Genomic DNA, 21,812 nt, shown 5'->3' with positions numbered 1-21,812 from the left:
TTTTATGTGTATGAGTGTTATGCCTGTGTGTAGGTAAGTGTATCAGTGCCGTGCAATGCCTGCAGTGGACAGAAGAGGCTGTCGGATCCCGGTATGAGTGTATTGCCTGCATGTTTGTAAATGCACCCATGTCCTACAATGGTCACAGAGGTCAGAAGAGGGCATCAGATCCCGTGGAACTGGATTTATGGACAATTGTTAGCTGCCATGTGGGTGCTGGGATTCGAACCCGGGTCTCCTGCAAGAACAGCCAGTATTCTTAACCGCTGAGCCCTCTCTCCAGCCCCGACACCCACTGACATTTCATTTTTTTTTCTTCTTCAGTTATAGAGAAAATAAGTTTCTATTTTTTTGTAATTAAGATTCCCCCCTCAAAGACACAAACTCAAATGCCCAGCAACACAGGTTCAAATATACACAGCATGAGACAGCACGCAGCGGAAAACTACACAGCCAGGAACAGTGATGACATACGTGTATATTTGTTGACATGGAAAGAGGTTCACAATATATAGTTAAGTGCAAAAGCAGATTATAAGAAAACAGTATCCATAGGGTGATACCATGTTTGCAAAATATATATATTCTATATATTCATAGAAAAAGGTCTAGAAGAAAATATAATTGTATTCGTTCCAGAAAGTAGGATGGCAACTGATTTTTCTTTCCACTTATCTTAGTTTCCTAATTGTCCTGTGGTGTTTGTGCAGTAAGTTTTCCTGTTTTGCCTTTTCTTTGAAAGTATGTGTCATGGGTGTCAGGAGACCCACTTCCATGACGCCTGGCAACAGAGCGTAACCGATGAGTCCAATACCAGTGTTCCTGCTACAGGGGCTGTACATGCACGGCTCTGCTCAGAATGAGATGGGGTATCTGAGCCTTCAGAACAAGGAGGCAGAACGTCCTGTACCCCAGGATACCAGGAGCATCTCACTAGTTTTTACGGAAACCTCAGGAGGTGGCAGTTCATGGGAATTCTCCCTCTGCTGATGGTGAAGAGCCCAGAGAGGGAAACCTCCTGCCTGTGGTCACACAGGCCAGGCCAAGAGCTCCAACGCCCTGAAGGCTAGTCAAGTTTACAAGCACAGCCTAATGAAATGGCTGTAATGGACTCAACCTTATCCTGTGACTTTAGCTGTGGCCAGGCTTCAAGTGTGTCCAGGACAGGGAGGAAACCCTGTCACTTTGGTACAGTGACCTGGACTCCTTGCTATGCAGAAGACCTCTGGGTTCACAGGGCACCAGTGGTGGGTACAGGGAGGGTGGGAAGAAGTCTGGGGTAGCGGATCTCCTCCCTCTAAGGCATATCTTTCCTACGGGTCCTACTTAACTTTGGGGTTGTGGTTTGAGGGTCCCCTGCCCAGCGAGGCTCTCCCTAACCCCTTACTAGGTCCTGACCACTGCTGGCTCAGCTCTGTGTCTCCTTGGTGACACTTCCAATGACTTGAGATCACTTCACTACTCTGGGGGTGCCTGTATGATCTGACCCCCTGACTGCTTGGCTCTGACCATTTCATTCTCAGCCTTGTCCCTGACGTGTAGTCCAGCATCTGGTCTGTGGCAGGTGCTTATCAAGTATCCTCTGAATAGTGGCAGACAAACAAAGGAGCTGGGGCTGGGAGACCCCCACAGGCAAGGCCCACCTCTGCCATTTTTCTGGCTGTGTGACCTCAGGCAAGTAGCTTGTCCTCTCTGGGCTTCTTCCAAGCTTCCTTCTAAGCATGCATACCCAACTCCATATAAACGGCCAGCCTCAGGCTTCCTGAATCTATTGGGGCTGATTGAAGGTAGAGACTAGAAGCTGGACTGTTTACTACATTACACTCTGGATCAGCTGCCAGCTGGTGACTGTTTCTGATGACAGCCTCGCAATGATTTTCTCAGGAGCCACTGTTGTGCAATGAGTCCAATCTTATTTCTTATTCAATAAACTCCTTTATTCTAGTTCACATATTTTTCCATTACAATAATGAAAATAGCACTAGTGATCTGTAACACTTGGGACCAAATCAAAGAACCCCTCCTCAAATACTAAGGTTAAGTGACACGTGGTTCAACAGAGTCAACGTTGAGCAATAGGTGTTAAAAACAGACGACAGGTCAGGACTGCATGTGTGTGTTCTCCTGGAACAGGGTGACACTGTCTTAGCAAGTGCATAATTTTGAAAATTATATTTGTAATTGTCATAAAACTGAAGTGGAAAGAAAAGGCAAAAATCAAGCAAAACCCAAACCCCCAAACCAAAAGGAAGCAAATCAAATACATGGGGTAGATACGCAAACCTCTGATCCTTTGGCCCCGCAATAGCGAGTGTGGGGTTCGTAGAAACTCTCCTGTAGAAAGGTACATGTGGGTGCAGGGGTGGGGGGACACCACAACCCAGGCTTGACGCCGCTGCATCACCAGGTCCTGTCTCCTCACAGAGGAAAAGAAGTCGCCTGCCCGGCACGAGTCCGGGGTCTGCCTGGGACCGGCTGTCCCCAGTGCCACTGAGAAAAGTCCCAGATCCCAAGATGGCATCCTGGGACACCAGGGCAGAGAAGGTGGGTCAGTGGTGGTGCACAGTCCCACCTGAGCTGTCAGAGTGGTTGACAGGCAGCGGATGGGCCTCAGTGTTGAACACCCAGTCCTCCAGTGAGAACACATCATCTTCAGAGAACAGAAGATAGAGGTATCTGTATAGCGGGGCAGGGAAGGAGAGAGTGGTCAGCATGGAGGGAGGCCTGCTAGAGGAGGGTACATCTGTATCTGCCAGGGCTGGTCCTGGGGATGCTGAAGTCTTGGAGTCAGAGGACCTGATTTAATCCTGGCCATCAGCCACTGCTTCATTTCCTGGCCTGCCCTGCTGTGAGCCCTGCTGACCTTGGGACCTAGCTTCTCTCTCGGTCAGGTGGCCTATGGTCTATACCTACCCAAACTCTTACTCAGCTCCTGGAATGCTACCTTCAAGCTCAAATGCCCACAAGGCAATGATACAGCAGGAGTGTCTCTGGAACTCCAGCTTCTAGGACATGGACTTTACATGAAGGAGCTGCCGCAGTGGGGCAGAGCCCAGTGGCCTGCTCTGGGGACATCAAGGAAGAGGAATGTCCAGCTATATTCCAAGTAGGCAGGAGGCTGCCCATGGGCAGGGGACACGGGACAGTCCCAACAGCACCCAGTATGGATGCCACATGGAGGGTGACATTCTTGGAGAGCCAAGTGAGTAGCCAAGGAACACTGCCATGGTCAGGGCTGGGGCTGCATTTGCTCTCTCTGGCTCTCTGAGAGAATCAGGTCTCGCTAGAGGACCATGTGGACCCCACATCTCACTTGGTGTGGGCTCCATTCTGTGACTACCAAGCCAGGCCATACTCACTTCAGTGTCTCGGCCAGGAAGAAGCTCTGCTGCCTATTGTCGTAGTTGGAGTTGCTGCTGTACACGTCCTGGATCCCCGAGAAGCCGGCATCTGTCCGGCAGTGTTTCTCTAGGGCCTGAAGGAAGGGAGTGGCCTCAGCATGGTGAGGAGAGGCCTGGTGGCTGGAGCTCTCACCAACACACAGGCCCAGCCTTCAGCTGGCCACCCTGGGAGCCTGGGCTGGGTCAGCCTTCCCAGGAGCTGCCCACACGTGCTGCCCCAGAGACCTCCTCGAGCAACCGAGCAATTCCCTGGCCTGAGTCTAGTGTAGGTTTTTCTACCTTCCAAGGACCCACATGATGACACTTTGATCACAAAAGTGACTAGATCAAGGATGGCTGCTGGTGATCTGCAGGGGGCTGCTGGGACCCAGGGAGCATACTCAGGACACCTGGAGGCTTCTCTAGCGAAAAGGTCAAGCGCCAGGGCCTCAGGGAAGCAGGGCCCTGGAGAGTGGTCCATCCTGGATGTGTGCAGCTCCCACCTCCTAGGTGCTCCTAGGATAGTCTGTCCCCAAAGCAGGTTGGTGTCTTGTGGGGCACAGGGGCTTATGAGGAGAGGGACAGAGGAGGCTTAGCTCCCATCAGTGAATTTTCTGGAAGTGCCACCCCTGCCTTTACACTGACCCCTAGGAGAGCCTGAATTCTATCTAGTGCTTGGGACAGAGGGATGACTCTGGGAGGGTAAGGGGACTGGGCCCTGTTTCAAAGCAGCTGTCTCGAGCAGCCTGTCCAGGCTCTGGGGCCAGGAGCATGTCTGCTAGGGCATGGCAATCAGATGGTGCTGGGGGTGGCCACTAGCTTTGCCCCCGAGTCTGCTGACCATTAGGCCTGGACCCTAAGGTTACAGACACAGGACCCTCCCTAGCAGTGTCAAGCCTCCTTAGGGAGGCTTGCCCAGAGGTGGGATCCTGGTTTTGCAGGCCCCTGCCCAACACTCCCATCCTGTCCCTTGGCCAGAGGGCAGCCAGGGGCTTCTCAGGAGCACCCACCACCCTGACACTCACTCACCATCACCATCTCCCATCCCCACTCCCTGTAGATGGGGTCGTGTGTTTGCCGCCACAAATACATGTAGCTCTCCACCACCTCAGGCCGCAGGATGTAGTAGCTCTCACTCAGCTGTGTAGCCACTGCCTCTTGGCCAGAGTTGAACCAGAAGGCCTCAGGTCCCAGCTTGGTGTCTGTGGGAACACACCAGCAGCCCTATCAGAATTCCTACTTCTGGCTTCTCTGGAACAGCTGCCTAGGATGGACGTATGTGTCTACAGCGCCTGAGCAGGACAGTGGTACGGCGTGGGAGTTTGGGGCTCAGGATCAGAAAACGCAGTCAAGAAAGACAACACTGTGTAGTTCTTAAGTTTTGAGACAGGGTTTCATGTAGCTCAGGCTGGCCTTGAACTTGCTGTGGAGGGGAAGATGACCTTAAACTTCTCCACTCCTGTCTCCACCTCCCAACTACTAGGATTATAGGCTGTGCTGCTATGCTCAGTTTAATGCAGTGCTGGGGATCAAACACATAGCTTTTGGTATGCTGGGTAAGCACTCCACCAATCAAGCTGCATCTCCAGCCCCCCAGGTGGTACAGGAGACATTAGTTCTGGCCAACATGTCAATTAGAGTGCTGAAAAAGTCTTCAGAACTTAGCAGATCCTTTACTATGACACGTCTGTCTGTCAAGGATTTTCTTGTTTATTCATTGTGGAGGAGGGCCCAGCCCACCGTGCAGCACCATTTCCTGGACCTACAAGCCAGCTAGCAAGCAGTCAAGGTCTTGCTTGAGTTCCTGCCCTGGCTGCCCTCAATGAGGGGCTACGACCTATAAACTGAAATAAACCTTTTCTTCCCCTAAGTTGCTTTTGGTCAGAGAGTTTTTATGACAGAGAGTCTCACTATGTAGCCCTGGCTGGCCTGGAACTCACTATGTAGACCAGGCTGGCCTGAACTCAAGAGACTAGACTGCCTCTGCCTCCTGAGTCCTGGGATTAAAGGCCTATGCCACTACACCCGGCCCCATTTTTGCTTTCTGCAGGACCCAGCATGCTGCCATTTATGACTCCCAGGGCTCTGCTGGGCACTTTACATCATCTCCATCTTTAGTTCTTTCTCTCTTTTGCTAAAAGCAATCTCTCTCTCATGCATATGGAAACTGAGAGTCAGAGAGGCTAAGTTATTGTTCAAGGCCACACAGCAAGTCGTGCCTGAGCCAGGTCCTGCTCTATCTCCTCCTTGGCCTGCGTTTTGCCTCTCCTGCTAGCACGTCCGTCTTGAGTGTGTCTACTCCTTCCTGTCTGGGTTTTGAACCTATGAGGCCCTAGGGGGAGGGCTTTTCCTCCAGAGCCTGTTGGCACTTTGGAGGCCAGTTTATCTTCCTAGAGGGCTTCCTGGAAGAAGAGACAACTAGACTCACCCCCCTCACCCCTACCCCTGCCACCTCCCTTGTTCTTTTCAGATGGCCCAGCAGTTCTGCCCCCGTGAAACTGTGGTTCTGCCAAGTTGCTAATGGGGGTGAGGCGGGCAGTGGCGGCGCTGCCAGCAGAGAGCCAGGCTGGTTGGGACAATATGCTTGATTAAGTGGCTGTCTTTTACAGCGCTGGCTGATTATCCCAGACAGACAGCCAGCTCTTTATTATTCCTGAGATTTCCTATTTGTTTACGGACCGAGCCCATCAACAAAAAAGAGAGTGCAAGGCTAGTTTTCAGTCTGGGGCCAGCCTGGCTCTGAGAACCTACTCCAGGCACTAAGGAACATGCCTGGTTTCTTGCTGGGCTGCTTAGGGACAAGCTTGTGGGGTCTGTGGCTGACAACAGCTGCTGCCGGCTCCTGGGGCCATGGGGTGCACTTTCAGGCGGCCCAGCAGTAGGAGGTGGGTTTGGATGGCAGAAGATCTTGTTCTCAGCCATGCTCAGGAAATCACATGTGGTATGACTTTCCGTTTGCCTCTCTGGGCTGGCTCTGTTTCTCCAAGTATAAAATAAGGCTCTGGGTCCATGCCCTCAGGAGAATGCTTCTTTGACAGCTCTGTGTATATGCATATGAGCCACAGGCCTTCAAGTTTGCTGGTGGTTTTGTATCAGAGTGACTAGCCCTGGGGCCATGAGATGGCAGCCAGCCCTACAGAGAGGGATGTGGGATGTGGGGGAGGAGGGAGAACACAGGCAGAGAGTACAGACCCGGGACTCAGGAAGAGGGAATCTGTTGGGCTTTAGTGGCCAACATTTCTGTCACAGGGGTTGGAGGACCTTCTGTTCTGTGCGCCCCCAACCTCAGCCAAGTCACTTCTGAGCCTGTTTCCCCATTTATGTTGGGGGGGGCTCGGCAGTGATATATGTTAAGTGCTGGACATGGCTTTACCATGGATACAATTAGTGCCTAGAGTGCTCACTCCTCATCAAATTCCAGTAACTTTGCAGGAGACAGGAAACGTATGTATATGCCCCATCCCTCACCCACCATCCACACCCAACCCATGCTGTTCTGGCCAGTGCCTCCCAGTATCTAGCCTGGGTCTCAGATGCTGCCCTTTCCCCTTGCATGGTTACCTGAGCGGGCATAGGACTCGTGGCACGTCCTGGTGATCTGAGCTGCCAGCTCTCGGTAATGGGTCCTCTTGTCTTCTTTTGCATCCTCAGCACCCAGAGCAATCATGCCACCTGAGAAGCAGGCCAGGTGCCCCATCTTATGGTCCAGAATCCCCCCTCGCCACTCGGCAATGTAGGTCAGTCCCCCGGGAGAAACATTCACCAAGTAGGTCTCTATGGCCTGGAAATCAGGATGGCAGCGGGGTGGGAGAACAGAGGGAAGGGAGGGAAAAGACACAAGTGAGCCACAAGGAAACAGCAACAGGATGGCTCTGCAGGCCCTCCATCCCCTCAGTGGCTCCTGATCTCTACCAGCCAAGATCCCTGACAGAACCAGTGGGGGTCCTGCCACCAGGAGCTGAGACCCAGGGCCTACTGGGAGCTGGGACTCAAGGCAGGTCTTTTAAATCTACATTTTAGAGAACACTTAAAAAAAAAATCTTGGCTGGGTGTGGTGGCACAGGCCTTTAATCCCAGCATTTGGGAGGCAGAGGCCAGCCTGGTCTACATAGTGAGTTTCAGGACAGCTGGGGCTACAGGGAAACCCTGTCTCAAAAAGACAAAAAAAAAAAACTTTATTTTTAAATATTTCATGCGTATGGGTGTATTGCTTGCATGTAGGTAGGTGCACCTGTGTCATGCAATGCTTACAAATCAGAAGAGGGTGTTGGATCCCCTGGAACTGGAGTTTCAGACAGCTGTAAGCCCCTATGTGGGTGCTGGGAATCGAACACAGGTCCTCTGCAAGAGTAGCCAGTGCTTTTAGCCACTGAACCATCTCTCCAGCCCGAGAACACTTAAAAATCTTTAAGATAATGGGCTGCAGAGATGGCTTAGTGGTTAAGAGCACTGGCTACTCTTGCAGAGGACCTGTTTGGTTCCCAGAGCCCACATAATGGCTAACAACCATCCATAACTCCAGTTCCAGGGGATTTGAGGCCTTCTTCTGGTCTCTATGTGGGCACTGCATGGACATGGTATACTTTTATACATGCAGGTAAAATACTCATACACATTTAAAAATATAAAATTATCTTTATGATGAAAACTGAAAATCTTTAAGATGGGGTTGACAAGATGGTTCAGTGGGCAAAAACACTTGTATAAACCTGACCACCTTAACTGGATCCCCAGATCCCACAGTGGATGGAGAGAACCAACCCCTGCACATCATACATACACACAAAAATAATAAAAACATTTTTAGTGACTGGAGATATGGCTCAGCAGTTAAGAGCACTGACTGCTCTTGCAGAGGACCTGGGTTCTATTCCCAGTACCCACATGGTGGCTAACAACTGTCTGTAACTCCAGTTCCAGGGGAATTCAACACTCTGTTCTGATCTCTGAGGGCTTTGCATGACACAGGTGCACTTACATACATGCAGACAATACACTCATCCATATAAAAATAATAAATAAAATATAAAATTGTTCTGAAGCTTTAAGATGGTTCTCCCTTTCCATTGCTCGTAGGGCTCAGCCTGAAGCCAGGCTGGCCTGTGGATGATGCTAGAGTCCAGACGACCTGAGAGCTCAGCCCTTCTGTGGCTAAGTCTTTAGGGGAGGAAGGCCCTCATACTTCATCAGAGTCTTAAAAGAGACCTGCAGGAAATGAACAGCTCCTCTGTACAGGGTTTCAATAGAGCATTCTCCCTCCAAGTCAGGTGAGTGAGCTGCAGAGCCAGGCCACCCACCCAGGAGCTCTGCTCCTTCCACTAGAGATACAGACTCCTTTTAGTGGAAAGTGACTCCTGAGGAAGGACTCTGGGGTGCAGAGGCATCAGGCCACTGTACTTCCCACTCCTTGCTCAGAGACCTAGGAGCTCTGAGACCAAGGCGCTTGCGCTCAACAATCTCAGCTGTCAACTTGACATACCTGGGTGGAAAGAACCTCAGCTGAGGAATTTCCCTCAATTGGACTGGCCTGCGGCCATGTCTGTGGGGCATTTTCTTGATTGTCAGTGATGTAGGAGGGCCTGGCCCACTGTGGGCAGTGCCACACCCTGGGCAAGTGGCCCTATGTTGCATAAGAAAGCAGGCTGAGACCTGGCCAGGGGAACAAGCCAGTAAGCAATATACCTCCATGGTCAGTGCTCCAGGTTCCTGCAAACTCCTACCCTGGCTCCCCTCAATGATGAACTGTAAGCTCAAGGTGAAATAAACCCTTTCCTCCCCAAGTTGCTTTTCGTTACTGTTTTTATCACAGTAATATAAAGAAACGAACAGTGCTGTACACACAGCCCAATGTCAGCCTCCAGGACCCATGGGGCTATCTATCACTGGGCCTCTGCCTCTACTCCAGCCCCTCCAATCTACTTCTAAATCATGAATTGGATCGGATCAGCAGCCTGCTTGGAATCTTGACAGGTTCTTTAGCACCCTGGAGGATGGTCCTGCTACACCTCAAAGACACCGGGATCTGGACCCAAGGCTTGACGGGTTCCATACACTGGCTCCTGAGCACACATTCTGTGGGTTCAAACATCTCCATTGCTTTTGCTGTGTGGCACTGGGCAGGTTACATGCATGCTCTGTGTCTCAGTTCTTTGTGTGTCTAGTGGAAATATGTGTGGTAGCTACCTCGCAGGGTTGTGAAAATTATGTGAGCTTTGTCTACATAACAGGCATTCTTCCCATCAGAGCCCCCAACAAATGCTGGACATGAGTTCTCTGCAGTCTGACCCTTGCCCTCTCCCCACATCCCACCCCAGCCTCAATGGAAACAGTCCCCTCTTTAGGTATCTCATGAGCTGCTGAGTCTTTTCTTGGGTCAAGGGCTGGGACTCAGCGGCACTGTGGATGGGCCTGACTCCTAGCTCGGGCGCTCTCCTTGAGTGCAGAGACCATCATCAAATGCACATGGAAATGTCCATCAACATTCAGGAAGAAATGAACTGAGCTTGTGAGATGAAAGTGTGGATTCTCTGCTTTGCAGACTGAGACCAGAGAGTTTTCCTGCCCCAGGCTGCTCTTCCTCCCCTCCCATGCCCAGCCCTGAAAGGCCTCCCCTAGCCTGCCCCAGTCCTTGGAGAGGTTGGTCCTCTTACTACACCTCCTGGTTCTCTGCATGGAGCATGATCCCATATAATGCTGCCCCCACCCCATCTCTCAGTGCCATGTGACACAGCAGCCAGTTATGAGCCAGGGCCTGGCACATGAAGACAGTGTCGCTTCTAGATCCGTTTTACCTCTCCCTCTCCTGTCAGAGCCAGGGCTGGGAGGCTGGCTGCAGGACCCTTACCGAGTGGCAGATGGGAGAAGACTGATGAGGGGCCATAACAGGGCACCTGCTTCACATGGGTAGGATGCTGAGGCCTTGAGTGCCACTGGCTGCTAGGCAAGGCTACTGTGGGCTCAGCCCAGGCTCCTGAGCAGAGTGGGGTCCTGGCAACTGTTCTGTTAAGGGTTACTACAGGGGATGGGCATCAGTGAGGCCAAGAACCTGGCTAAGTTAATCAGCTGCCTATGTGTTGGATGTGACAACACAGACATGTGGGGGAGATGACAGGATGTTATGCCCTATGGTTGAAATAGCAGCACTTTCCAGATTGTCTCCCAGAGGCTGGGTCCATGTGGGGTGAACCCTGGGCTGGGTAACAGCAGATAGGAAGAAAATACAGACCAGTGTCTCTGAATACAACAGAGATGAACAGAGGTGGAGAAAGAAATGCCAGGCTTCTTTGTGTGTATGTGTATTCATGTGTGCATTGTGCATAGGTGGGTGTAGGTGCATTTGTGTGCTCATACGTGTAGTGACTAGAGGTGAAACATAGGTGTTGTTTTTCAGGAGTCATCCCCTTGTTTTGTTTTTGAAGACTTATTTTTATTTTATGAATATGAGTGTTTGCCTGCATGTATGTAAATGTACCTCGTGATGCCTACTGCCTGCAGAGGCCAGAAGAGGGCATCAGATCCCCTGGAACTGGAGTTACAAAGGGTTGTGAGTTGTTATGTGGATTGCTAGGAGCAGAAGCTGGGTCCTCAGCAAGAGCAGCCAGTGCTCTTAACAGCTGCTGGGCAATCAGAGGTGTATACCACCAGGCCCAACTGGTGTTTTGTTTGTTTTTTGTTTTTTTGAGACAGGGTCTCCCTGTAGCCCCAGCTGGCCTAGACTGCTATGGAGACCAGTCCAGCCTCCATCTTACAGAGATCTGCCTCCCTCTGCCTCCTGAGTGCTGGGACTAAAGGCATGTACCACCACACTTAACTCCCTACCTTGTGTTTTGAGACATAGTCTCTCACTGGAACCTGGGGCTCTCTGATTAGGCTAGGCAGGCTGTCCAGTGAGACCTCAGGACCCTCATCTCTGTTTCCCAGTGATGAGATTACAAGTACATGCCATCATGCCCTGCTTTTTTGTGGATTTGGGGGATCGAACTCAAGTCCCCATGCTTGTGCAGCAAGCACTTTATAGACTGAACTATTTCCTCACCCTGAACCAAAGGCTAGAGTGAAACTTAGGCTATGGGCAGGATGACTAGCAAGGCCCAAATCATAGCAAAACATGATATGAAAGGTTGAGTCTGTTAAAGTGTTTGGGTGATTCAGGACCTCATCCTACTTTTCTGAAGACTCACTTTGCTCATCTGTAACATGGGAATAAAAGCGCCTAAGATGGTGGTAGGCCTGGAAGAAAGAGCATTCCAAGACCTGGCTTGGTGCCTCGCCTGTCCAGCTTTTCCCCATGTCTCCTGGGAAGCCTAAAGAGTCCTCTCAGAGGGACCTGTATGACTTGAAGTCAGCCAGCCTAGGCAGGAGCAGCAGGTTAAGCATCAGACAGACACCTGCCCCAGCCCTGGCTGTTGTGGCCTTTCCCAGCTTTGCTTTTGCTGTCTTTATAATGGGACTAATACCAGGGTCTTAGAGCATTTGTCCAGAGCAGGCTGCAGGGCCAGGCTCTCCTAGGCATCCTTAAGTGCCCCTCTTGTGACACATTTTGGGTTGCTCTGACCTTCTCACTCCACCCTGGCGGGACACAGGTCAAACTTGCTGGTTTTTGGCCCTGGTCTCACATTAGCATCACTGGGCCACGCCAGAGGTCCTGGTGTCATTGCTAGGGTGCAGCCTGAGATGGGGTCTGAGGTTCACAGGTGACTCCAACATGTCAGCAAGGCTGAGAACCACTAGAATATTCTTCAAAGTCCTAGACCTGCCAGAGGCCCATCCTTCACTCTGGTCTGTGGCCCCAGGCTCCTTACAGGAAGATCAAATGTGGGAGCTGCGCATTCTTTCCTCTCAGCCAGGCTTTCTGAGGCTCCCAGACTGCTTAAATAATTCATGGCCATCTTTCCCCTTGAAGCCTTAACCACAGTGAGCCCTGAGGGCCGGGAGTCAGTGTACTCATGAACTTCATTTTGGGTTTATTCTGCAGAGATCCACGGGAAGGATGGAAACCAACCTCCAACAGAGGACAGTGACCAATGCCAGGGCCAGACAGGGCTGAAACAGAGTGATCTGGGCTACAGTGCCAAGGACTGGTTCATGACACAGGGCTTGGCACCAGGGAACTAGGAGGGAAATCTCATCCCTGAGCCCATGATTTAAAAGGTCCACAGCTCTGGAAGTCTATTTCAATGTATTCCTTTAAGCATTATCATTCCTGGGCAGACTTATGTCCTCAAAGGGGATTTAGAGATGATCCATCCATCCATCCATCCATCCATCCGTCCGTCCGTCCGTCCATCCATCCATCCATCCCCTCATATATCTATCAGTCCATCTATCCATCCATCTGTTCACATCAATCCACCTACCCACCTCTCATATATCCATCCATCCATCCATCCATCCATCCATCCATCCATCTATCCATCCATCCATCCGTTTAAATCAATCCACTCACCAACCCATTCATCCATCCATTCAACTGCTTGCATCAATCCACAAACTCTGATATCCATCATTCCATCCATCTGGCAACACATCCCAATCCACTCATATATCCACCCATCTGTCCATCTAATGTTCATACATCCATATACCCACTCACATCCATCCATCCAACTGTTTACATCAGTCTACCTAGCTATCAACCAACTCATATAGCCATCCATGAATCCATCAATCCAACTGTTTACATCTGTCTACCCACCTGCCCACCCTTCTACCCACCCATCCACTCACTCATCCATCAACCAACCATCCATTCAACCACCACTTATCCCTCTCATCCATCATTCAGCAATGACTTGTTCATGTAATAGTTACTGTGCGCCTACTATGTGCCAGTCTATCTCAGGAGTGAGGCATTCAGGGTAAACAAGGAGCCAAGATTGCCCATCCCAGAGAATTCACATTGTATTTGATAAAGATTAACAATGATTAGGTAAATAAATGTGTATAAGTGATCATTTCAGATACTATTATAGGTGAATAAGAGACTAGGCCTGGGTATGTAACAGAGGCTGGCAAAGGGCATTTCAGTACATCTGACTTGAAAATTGGCCAGTTTATGGGAGCTAGTCATTTGAATGGCATTCGGGGTAGAGGGGACAGCAAGTGGAAAGGCCCTGAGGTGGCCCTGTTGCAACTGAGGAAGCAGAGGGGCTAGAGTGAGGTGATGCAGTCCTGGTTATTTGCAGGGCCCCAATCAAGTAGGACTCAGCAGGTGAAGGATAGGGATAGGGGTAACTCCGGACATAAGGGACGCTGTCCAGGGGAGAAGCAAGCATCTCTAGCCCTCTGACTGCTGTGGAGAACTGACTCAGAGGCAGGGCAGAGAGGAAGCAAGTAACTAACTTTATGGGGGATCTGGGGTCCAGAGCCTGCCCAGTGCCTTTTCATTGACTGGGCTCACAGGTATCCATAGGTCTGTCTAGCTGACTCCCCTGTGTGTCCTCCTTGGTGGGACTCACCTTGCCTCATCACCCCTCTTCACTCTGCAAACAGAGCAGCATGGCATTGACTCTGCAGGTTCTGTGCTGTGTGGCCTTAGACAAGCGTCCTTTCCTTTCTGGGCCTTGGTTTGCATACATGGGGAGAACGAACAGAAGTGCATGCTCCATGCCTCCAAGAGGTCACTCCTTCTGCTAAAGTGTCACCTCTGGTTTGCAGGAAGACAGCTGAAGGTCTCACTTTGGAACCCCAAAGGGCTCTGGCTGCCATCTGGGCTTTGACACATTAGCTGAAGCCCAGACACTATGGGAGAGGGCTTGAGCCCAGCTTTCTGAATCAGACTGACCGTCACTTCCTATGAGACCTTGGACAAATGACCTGACGTACCCGAGCCTGGGTCTCTGGAAGATGAAAGACAAACATGAGGCAGACTGTCTGTAGGCGCCTGGAGGCGTCAGGAGCCGTGTGAAGTGTGGCTGGGGAGGTCTTCCTCTGGCCCACGCTGCAGCCTCCCCCAGCACTCAGGGCCTAGAGGGCCGGTGGTGGCTGCCCACCCAGCAAGCAGGAGCCGCCTCTTACCTCCAAGGCTTCATAGTACATATTTTTAGCCTCCAAATCTGTTTTGGCAGACATCAACCAGGATTTGATCAAATATTCATAAAAGCTGTCCCCAAGTCCTCCAACCGAGACATGGTCTACGAGACAGAAGATGACAAGGACTATTTAGCCCATTTGCAAGTGCTTGCTCAGTTTGTACGCCAGTCTAGTGGTCCTGAGCTGGGCTGGGTGCAGCTGGCATCCAATCAGTCACCACCCAACCCAAAATGGGGGACATGCAGAAACCAGGGCATCTTGAGTCAAGAATTCTCTGGGTCATAATGGGTTGATGACACAGAGTTCTGGTTAACTGTAGGGCTAATTTTCTTTAAAAAGATTATTTGAGTTTTAAAAACAGATGGATAACAACTATTTCAGTGTAAAGCCATTGAATCAAATGTAAAGAAAGCAGCCAGTAACTCATTTCGGAATCTGTAACACATTTCATGGCGTCCCCTTCCAGTGGCTTTGAATCTTGTCCTTGTAGTTTGGGGTTTCTTAGTCTGTAGTTTTCTTTTTATTAAAAAATTATAATACACACACATCATCTGGTCACAGAGAGTTCAGAGATTTGTCTTCCCCGTGATAATGAATCCTCCAGTGAATGTTGGGCCTTCATAAATGGCCTGCTAAGGTGGAGTTAAAAGCTGGCCTTCCATGGGTCTGACCCCAGCTGCAGAGCCCACTGGTGAGAACTGGTTGATACAGGCAGATCAGCATGGGGAGCTGGAGGGAAGGTATGAGACCCTCCCTCTTCTTGGGTATGGTGGGCTAGTGATGCTGGTGTGTGGTGTATGTGTATTTGTGTAGTATGTATATGTGTATGTTCGTATGGTGTGTGGATGTGCTTATACTGTGTGTATTGTTTGTGCGTTTGTGTGTAAGTATGGTGTGTGTGTGTGTGTGTGTGTGTGTGTGTGTGTGTATGGTGTCTGTGTGTGGTGGGTGTTTGGAGGTCTTGCCTGTGTTTAGTTGGAAACCTGTGGGTTTATCTTGGGGTATAGTCTTAGTGGCAGGAGGGTTTGGGCCTCCAGATACCCTGAAGCAGGGCGTGAGGATGGAGAGAAAGTAGGCAGGAGCAGAGGCCGGGGACTTGTGCTGTGGCCCTAGCCTTCCTTTGCCTCTTCGCTGCCACTTCTGTAGTTGCAGGAGGGCTAATTGGTCCAGTGCGTCCTGCTACAGGCTGTGTTTTGAGGGTCTGAGGGGAGAGAACAGCAGGAAGGCATCAGCTTATGCAAGATGAGGTGGGGTGTCTGCTGAAGAAATTACACCCATACCCGAAGAACCCAACAAAGCCCAGAGAACCTGAGATGACCCAGGGCTGAAGCCAGGAGGCACTGCATGGGGGCCAGCAAGCCCCACCCTTCACTCTGCTCTCCTGCAGGCCTCAGACTCATCTGCTATCAGCATGAAACCATTTCCCACATGTGACTGACTCTGCCCATACCAGAGGCCCCTGGCACAGTCTGGAAAGAAAATTATTCCTTGCAGTGCAACAGGAGTGGTGGTAGGAAGCCATGTTCTGCTTCTCCAGGGCTGCACCGCTGCTCCAGCATCAGGCGTCACCCTGCAAAGCCCTGCAGAGCTGCTGACAGTTCCCAGGCCGTTCCCTCCCATGGCTGTAGCCTTGTAATTCGAGCCTTCATTTCCTTCCACACATTGGACTTGGCCATGTGTTTTGGCTGAGAACCTTGCATTTCTGTAACTTTTTTTTTTTTTAAAGAGGCTGTTTGAGGTGAGGTCATCCACTGGCAAAATTCTTGGGTGGAATTTCCTGGACCTCTTGGGCCTGCCAGTGGTAGAGGCTCAGCAGGGAAGAAAGGCCTCTGCAGATGCTCTGTGGTGTCTTTGCTGCTGGCCAGCCAGGCCGGACCTGCGTCACTCTCTTTTGGATAACCTAGATCACCTCTGGAAGACTTGTCTGCAACCTGCCTCTTGCAGCCTTAACTGCTGAGCCCCTCCCTGGCTGTGTAGAACACATCTCCCATTTTTCAGGACCAGAAACTAAGACCCACAGGGACCAAAGAGACAGAAGATATAGCTCAATTGGAAGATGGGGGTGGGGGAGTCAGAGAGAGCATGTGTGTGAGACAGTGAGGGAGTGTGACAGAAAGGCATAGAGACAGAGACATTTTCCCAAGCCATACAGTGACTAGACTGAGGTCTCCTTTGCCATGAGCCCTTGCCACAGGACAGATTGGAGGTAAGGGAGGGGAGCAGGGTCCTTGTGGGACAGAGGCCATGGAGTAGAGCTCCGAACAGGGCTCAGGAAGTGCATGGAACCTGCCATCACCAGTTCCTGCTGATGGTAACCATTGAGGCTGTGGAGAGGCAGGCAGAGCTCAGCTATAGGAGGGCAGGCCCTACCCCGTTCTGTCAGCGGGTAGGGGTGGGGCTTGGGAATGACACTCTACAGGTGACTGGAAACTATCTGGTTCAAAAGTCTGTAAACTGCTGGGTGTGGTAGCAAACAACTGAGATCCCAGCACTTGGCATGTAGAGACAGGAGGATCAGGAATTCAAGGCCAGCCTTAGCTACACAGTGAGTTGGAGGACAGCCTGGGTTACTTGAGATCCCATCTCAAAAAAAAAAAACAAAAAAAAACAAAAAAAAAACCCACAAACAAAAGTTCGCTAAAAAGAAAAACCCCAGGTTGGAGAGGTGGTTTAGCAGTTAAGAGCATTTTGCTGTTCTTGCAGAAGACCCGGGTTCGATTTGTAGCACCCAAGTGGCAGCTAATAACTGTCTGTAACTCCAGTTCCAGGGAGTTCGATGCCCTCTTCTGATCTCTGTGGGCATTGCATGACATGGGTGCACTTACATACATACACTCATACACATAAAATAAAAATAAATTTTTTTTTTTCGTCTTTTTCAAGCAGGGTCTCCCTGTGGCCCCAGCTGTCCTGGAACTCACTATGTAGACCAGGCTGGCCTTGAACTCACAGAGATCCCCCTGCCTCTGCCTCCCAAGTGCTGGGACTACAGGCATGCGCCACCATGCCTGGAAATAAAAATAAATTTTAAAATATTAAAAAAAAAAACAATCCAGGTCTGATTCTGGAAGGCTTAGGAGACAGTGGTGAATTAATGATTTTTACAACACTATATATTTATTTCTAAATTAAGGCTGGAGGTGGGGAGCCAGATCAAAGGAGCCAGAACAGGGCCTTTCTGGTGCCACTTCTGAGTGACAGCTTTATATAGGACATTCCTGTGAGTCTGGGGGATCAGGGGTGCCATGAGAGATGGAAGCCGAGGAGACCAGGGATGAGGTGGGTGCATAGGGCAGTGTTCATCAACAGTTGTCGTTATGTCAGGCAGGCGTGTCCAGGAGCAGGTACCAGCACCTGGCTCTTAGCTAGTGCCTCGCTCAGCCCGGGAAACTGGAATAGGAACTCGTGGGATGAGGGGCAGTAGCGTCTGTACTTACGCTGCACCCAGTTCCCACTCACTGGACTGAGGAAGTTGGGATAGAGGCCGAAGGGTTTGTCAATCTTCCTGAGGACCTTGCGGATGTTCCTGACCTGTGAAGAGAGACATATGGGGGACAATCACTTTCCTGAAGAAACCACTGACTGCCACCTGCTGAGGACACAGCAGGTGGCTCAGAGGCACACAGAAGAAAGCTTTTCAGTGTGGCAGGAGGGAGAGTGGGGGAGGAACTACAGATTCTGATCAGAGGTGGTGGGATGTGCCCGCTTCTGTGCTCATGTGCAGAACATGGCCATATGGGGCCTGACCCACCACTCTGCTCTGTTGGGTGCCAGTCTCATTCCAAGCCCGCTGCCTGGCAGTCCCACTCCTCCAAGCTGCTTCGGAGGATGGTTCTTTTGGAGGGGAGGGGTTTCAGATAAGTGACAGTGGCTCATTTGCAAGCATTATGAAAGTTGCTTCCTGCATGCTCAGTTGGGGGGTTGAGCTATCAGCCTTTATTTCCTGTCACAGTACCTGACTTTGCTTGGTCAGACTTCATGTCCATTTAAAGTAATGGAGACTATCAGGGGGTCAGGAATGTCCTGGTGCCTGAGTTATGCTTCCTCGTCCTTGGTGTGGAGCTGGGAAACAGGCTAAATTAGCTCCCCCTCCTGCCCCCCACTGGGTGCGGGTGGCTAGAATTTAGGCCAATTTGCTGACTGCCAGTAATCAGAGGCATGACTGGGGATGAAAATAGCCAGAGTATGCAAATGAAGAGAGGAAGAGGGACAGGGACTCTGGAGAAGCAGCCTGCACCCAGCTGTACTAATCTGTTGTGGAAAGAGCTGGAAAGTTCCCATCCTAATTCCCAGCTTTATTGTTTATCAGCTGGCTATCAGGGTGGGTTACTTATCATCTCTGGGTGTCATTTTCCCACTCTTTAGATGGAGTGAAGGAAAGACCAATCTCCTGGGATTGCTGGGGGGTATGCAGGTACAGCATGCCCAGGACGCGGCAGGTAAGCAGTCAGGGCCCTCAGTGTATTTATTATTCCAGACCAGCTGGAGGCCAGCGAGCATGTAGCCTGGGACAGTGGACATGGATTCATCTTAGGAGCTTTCCTGGGAGTCACAGGAGTCACGGGAAGTAGGGTTCCTTACAGCAGGAGGAAGCAGCTCTGATGGAAAAGCCAACCACACTGTGGACAGGTTAGAGGACGAGTGAGCAGCAGGTCAGCAGCAGTAATCAAGAGCTTGGAAGCTCTCCTTGAGCTTCTCAGCACTGATGGATTCCTACACTGAGGACATAGTGGTCCCAAAGCTGGAGGAGCGCTGGGCTGTGATAGGGCAGTCTCCAGGGCCTGCAATGAAGGCCAGGAACTTGCTTCCTCACAACTGTGACATGGATGTGCTAAGGACGTCTGGTGACATCAAATGGCATCATCAAGTTGTATAAAAACCTATTCCAGAGGAGGGGGGACCCCAAAAGCCTTCCTTAGAAGGCTCTGGAAGGTTATATGATGCTAGGGAGGGGCCTCGTGTGCATGCTGCCTTCATTTGGGTTCAGGGTCAGACCTACAGAGACCCTTCCTCTGCCCAGCCTTTCCAGAGAGCTTCCCAGAAGGGCTAGGTATGGTCAGCTGTCAAGACTGGGTACCTGTGTGGCCTTGGGCAGTTGTGAACAATGACAAGAAACACCTGCTATGCACAGGAACCATTCTGTCAGTGTGAGGCAGCCGGGCATCTGGGACGAAAAGGCAGGCAGATCTCAAATGGAAAAGCTAAATGTCCCTGGAAAGGGGACATGTGCACCACTGCCTGTTCCTGCCAGCACAAGACAGAGACTGGATTCCAGTTGTGCAGTCTCCAAATTTCACAGTTCACAGATCTGCCACCAGCCCATGTGCCAGCACGAACGTCCCTGGCAGAGCTGCCTCCTCCCACCCTTGGAATCCTGGCAGCTCTTGCTCCCCTCCCCGCCACCTGGTTTCTGGCACAGTTGGTTTTGCCACCAGTGCTGGGTGAGCGGTGGTTGGGGGCTCCTGAAAACCTGACTACAGACGCTCACCCTCTGCCCCTCTGCTGGGTGGGCTCCTTTCTGCCTGGGGAGAGAACAGGGACGGAACTCACCTTTTCTGCAAAAACCTGGTTGCCAGAGAGCTCAGTGAGGTGCAAGAACTCCAGGTGCAGGGATCCGAACTCTGCCAGGATGCTGCTGCTCCCCGCGGTGGCCCAGCCCCAGCTCCCACTGAAAAGACAGAGTAGCCGCATCATCCTGCTGGCCAGGTGGCCCCTGGGCTGAGAGCAGCTGTGGCTGATGTGGGGGAGTTATGCCTGATGTGTGCCAGGCACCTCAGCTGATCTTCCCCATTGTCCCACTATGCTGACGACACCAAGGCTGGGCCAGGCCTCTCTGGTTCTCCATTGTCTTTGTTTCTACTAAGCAGCATCTGTAACAGCTGGGGCTTGAGGAGTGGCACACGCCTACAGTTAAATCTACAGTTGACATCGATAGTGCTGCCACGAACCACAAAGACCTTACAGGATGCCCGGTGACTATCCTCAGGCCCAAAGGCAGTAGATCCAAGCAGAGACTTTGTTCTATCACACAATGGCCCCAAAGTGGTGTGACCATAGACATGGAGCTGCTGAACCTGAGGAAGTCGAGGGTTAGTGTTGTGCATTAGTTGCGTTCTCTGTCTCGTGCTTGTGGGAGGAAAAGCCCAGGGCAGCACGTTCATTATCCTTACACCTTCACTTCTACAGAAGGAACCAGACTCAGAGTCAGACTTCACCCACCGGAGTCACCAGTCTGTGCAGCAACTGGGTCTAAGCTGAGACACACCAGTGCTGGGAGGCCGCCTGCCTGTATCACACAGCCTCTCAGAGGGACTCTATCCAGACCTTCCACCTGCTGCACCTGAACCAGGAACTAGACAGTACAAGATCTAGTGTTGGCCAGCTGCTGCCCTTGGGCGAGCCCCTGAATCCTGTGTGCCTCAGTTTCCCCACCTGTACAACAGGGTGAAGACAGTATCTCCTTGTCCAGCCTTGAGCTTTTGTGGAGACTAAGAAAGGAAGGGTGTATAGTGTCGGGGTGGCTGTGGGCAAGAGTCTTCCCCTCCTCTTGCCCCACTTTCCACATATTTTGATTTACATATTCTGATTAACTTCCCATTGGACATTTAGGACTCCAGGGGGAACAGAGTCTGCAGGAAGTTAGTGCAAGGTGGTGCGAAGTAGGTTATGGGATAGCTGCACTGTCTTCCAGAGGCCCCTCTGCTCTCCTGCTGCTTAGGGCCTGGCTGTGGTCTCTCCCTCTGTCTCCAGAAAAGGATAGGACTTAGGCAACGGGGGGTTGGGAGGTCCCTGGTGGCTACACTTTTGCTGGCACAGGCCTGAGGCTGGCCGGAGACCTCTCTCTCTTCTCTGAGCTCAGTTCTTGTCCAGCATAGGGCTTCCTGGAAAGCAGGGCAGCTGAGCTGTGCCCTGGCTCCTAGAAGCACACAGAGGGAGGTCTCTGGGTTTCAGATCTTGGGTAGGAGGGGCAGGTGACTTCAACTAATGTAGAGACTGCCACTCTGTTTATGTTCTTTCTGCTCCCTTGTGTATTTCTTGACTTAGGCCATGCAGGTAAGGAGGGGTGGCTGCACAGGAGGGCTGCTGGTTCCCAGGTTATAAGCAGAGTAGTAGTCTGCTAAGACAGGCTATGAGTTGTGGTGAGCGGCTTCCATGTTACTGCCCTGAAAGCCCATGGGCACAGTTAACCTTAATACCCAAAGGAGGAAACTGGGGCTGCAGAGGACATGAAGCTAGGAGGAGGCGGGATTCCAAACCAGGCATCCTGGCCTCAGGGTTCGCTGGGGGATCTCCCACCCTAAGACCTCATGCTCCCCAGAGACATGAGGGGGATCCCCAAGGCCATTTGAACTTCTTCTTCCAGCTGGGGAGCTTGCAGGAAATTAGGAGTCATAGAGGGCA

At 51.3% G+C, this 21,812-nt stretch overlaps 1 protein-coding gene across 1 annotated transcript in view; it reads right to left on the bottom strand.

Moving 5' to 3' along the window:
* Positions 1 to 458: 458 nt before the first annotated feature.
* The window catches only part of Man1c1 (mannosidase alpha class 1C member 1), a 152,390-nt gene continuing 131,036 nt past the window's right edge, over positions 459 to 21,812 (bottom strand). The window contains exons 6-12 of the mRNA XM_008822301.3: positions 19,962 to 20,079; positions 17,849 to 17,942; positions 14,397 to 14,512; positions 6,942 to 7,161; positions 4,410 to 4,582; positions 3,360 to 3,475; positions 459 to 2,676 (exon numbers count right to left, since the gene is read on the bottom strand). Coding sequence (XP_008820523.1) covers positions 2,550 to 2,676; positions 3,360 to 3,475; positions 4,410 to 4,582; positions 6,942 to 7,161; positions 14,397 to 14,512; positions 17,849 to 17,942; positions 19,962 to 20,079 — 964 coding nt within the window. The 3' untranslated portion in view covers positions 459 to 2,549. The remainder of the gene's footprint in view (positions 2,677 to 3,359; positions 3,476 to 4,409; positions 4,583 to 6,941; positions 7,162 to 14,396; positions 14,513 to 17,848; positions 17,943 to 19,961; positions 20,080 to 21,812) is intronic.

The sequence above is a fragment of the Nannospalax galili genome, unplaced genomic scaffold (assembly GCF_000622305.1).
Source record: "Nannospalax galili isolate Female #2095 unplaced genomic scaffold, S.galili_v1.0 scaffold1428, whole genome shotgun sequence".
NCBI lineage: Eukaryota > Metazoa > Chordata > Mammalia > Rodentia > Spalacidae > Nannospalax > Nannospalax galili.
This window is presented reverse-complemented; position numbering and strand designations above follow the sequence as displayed.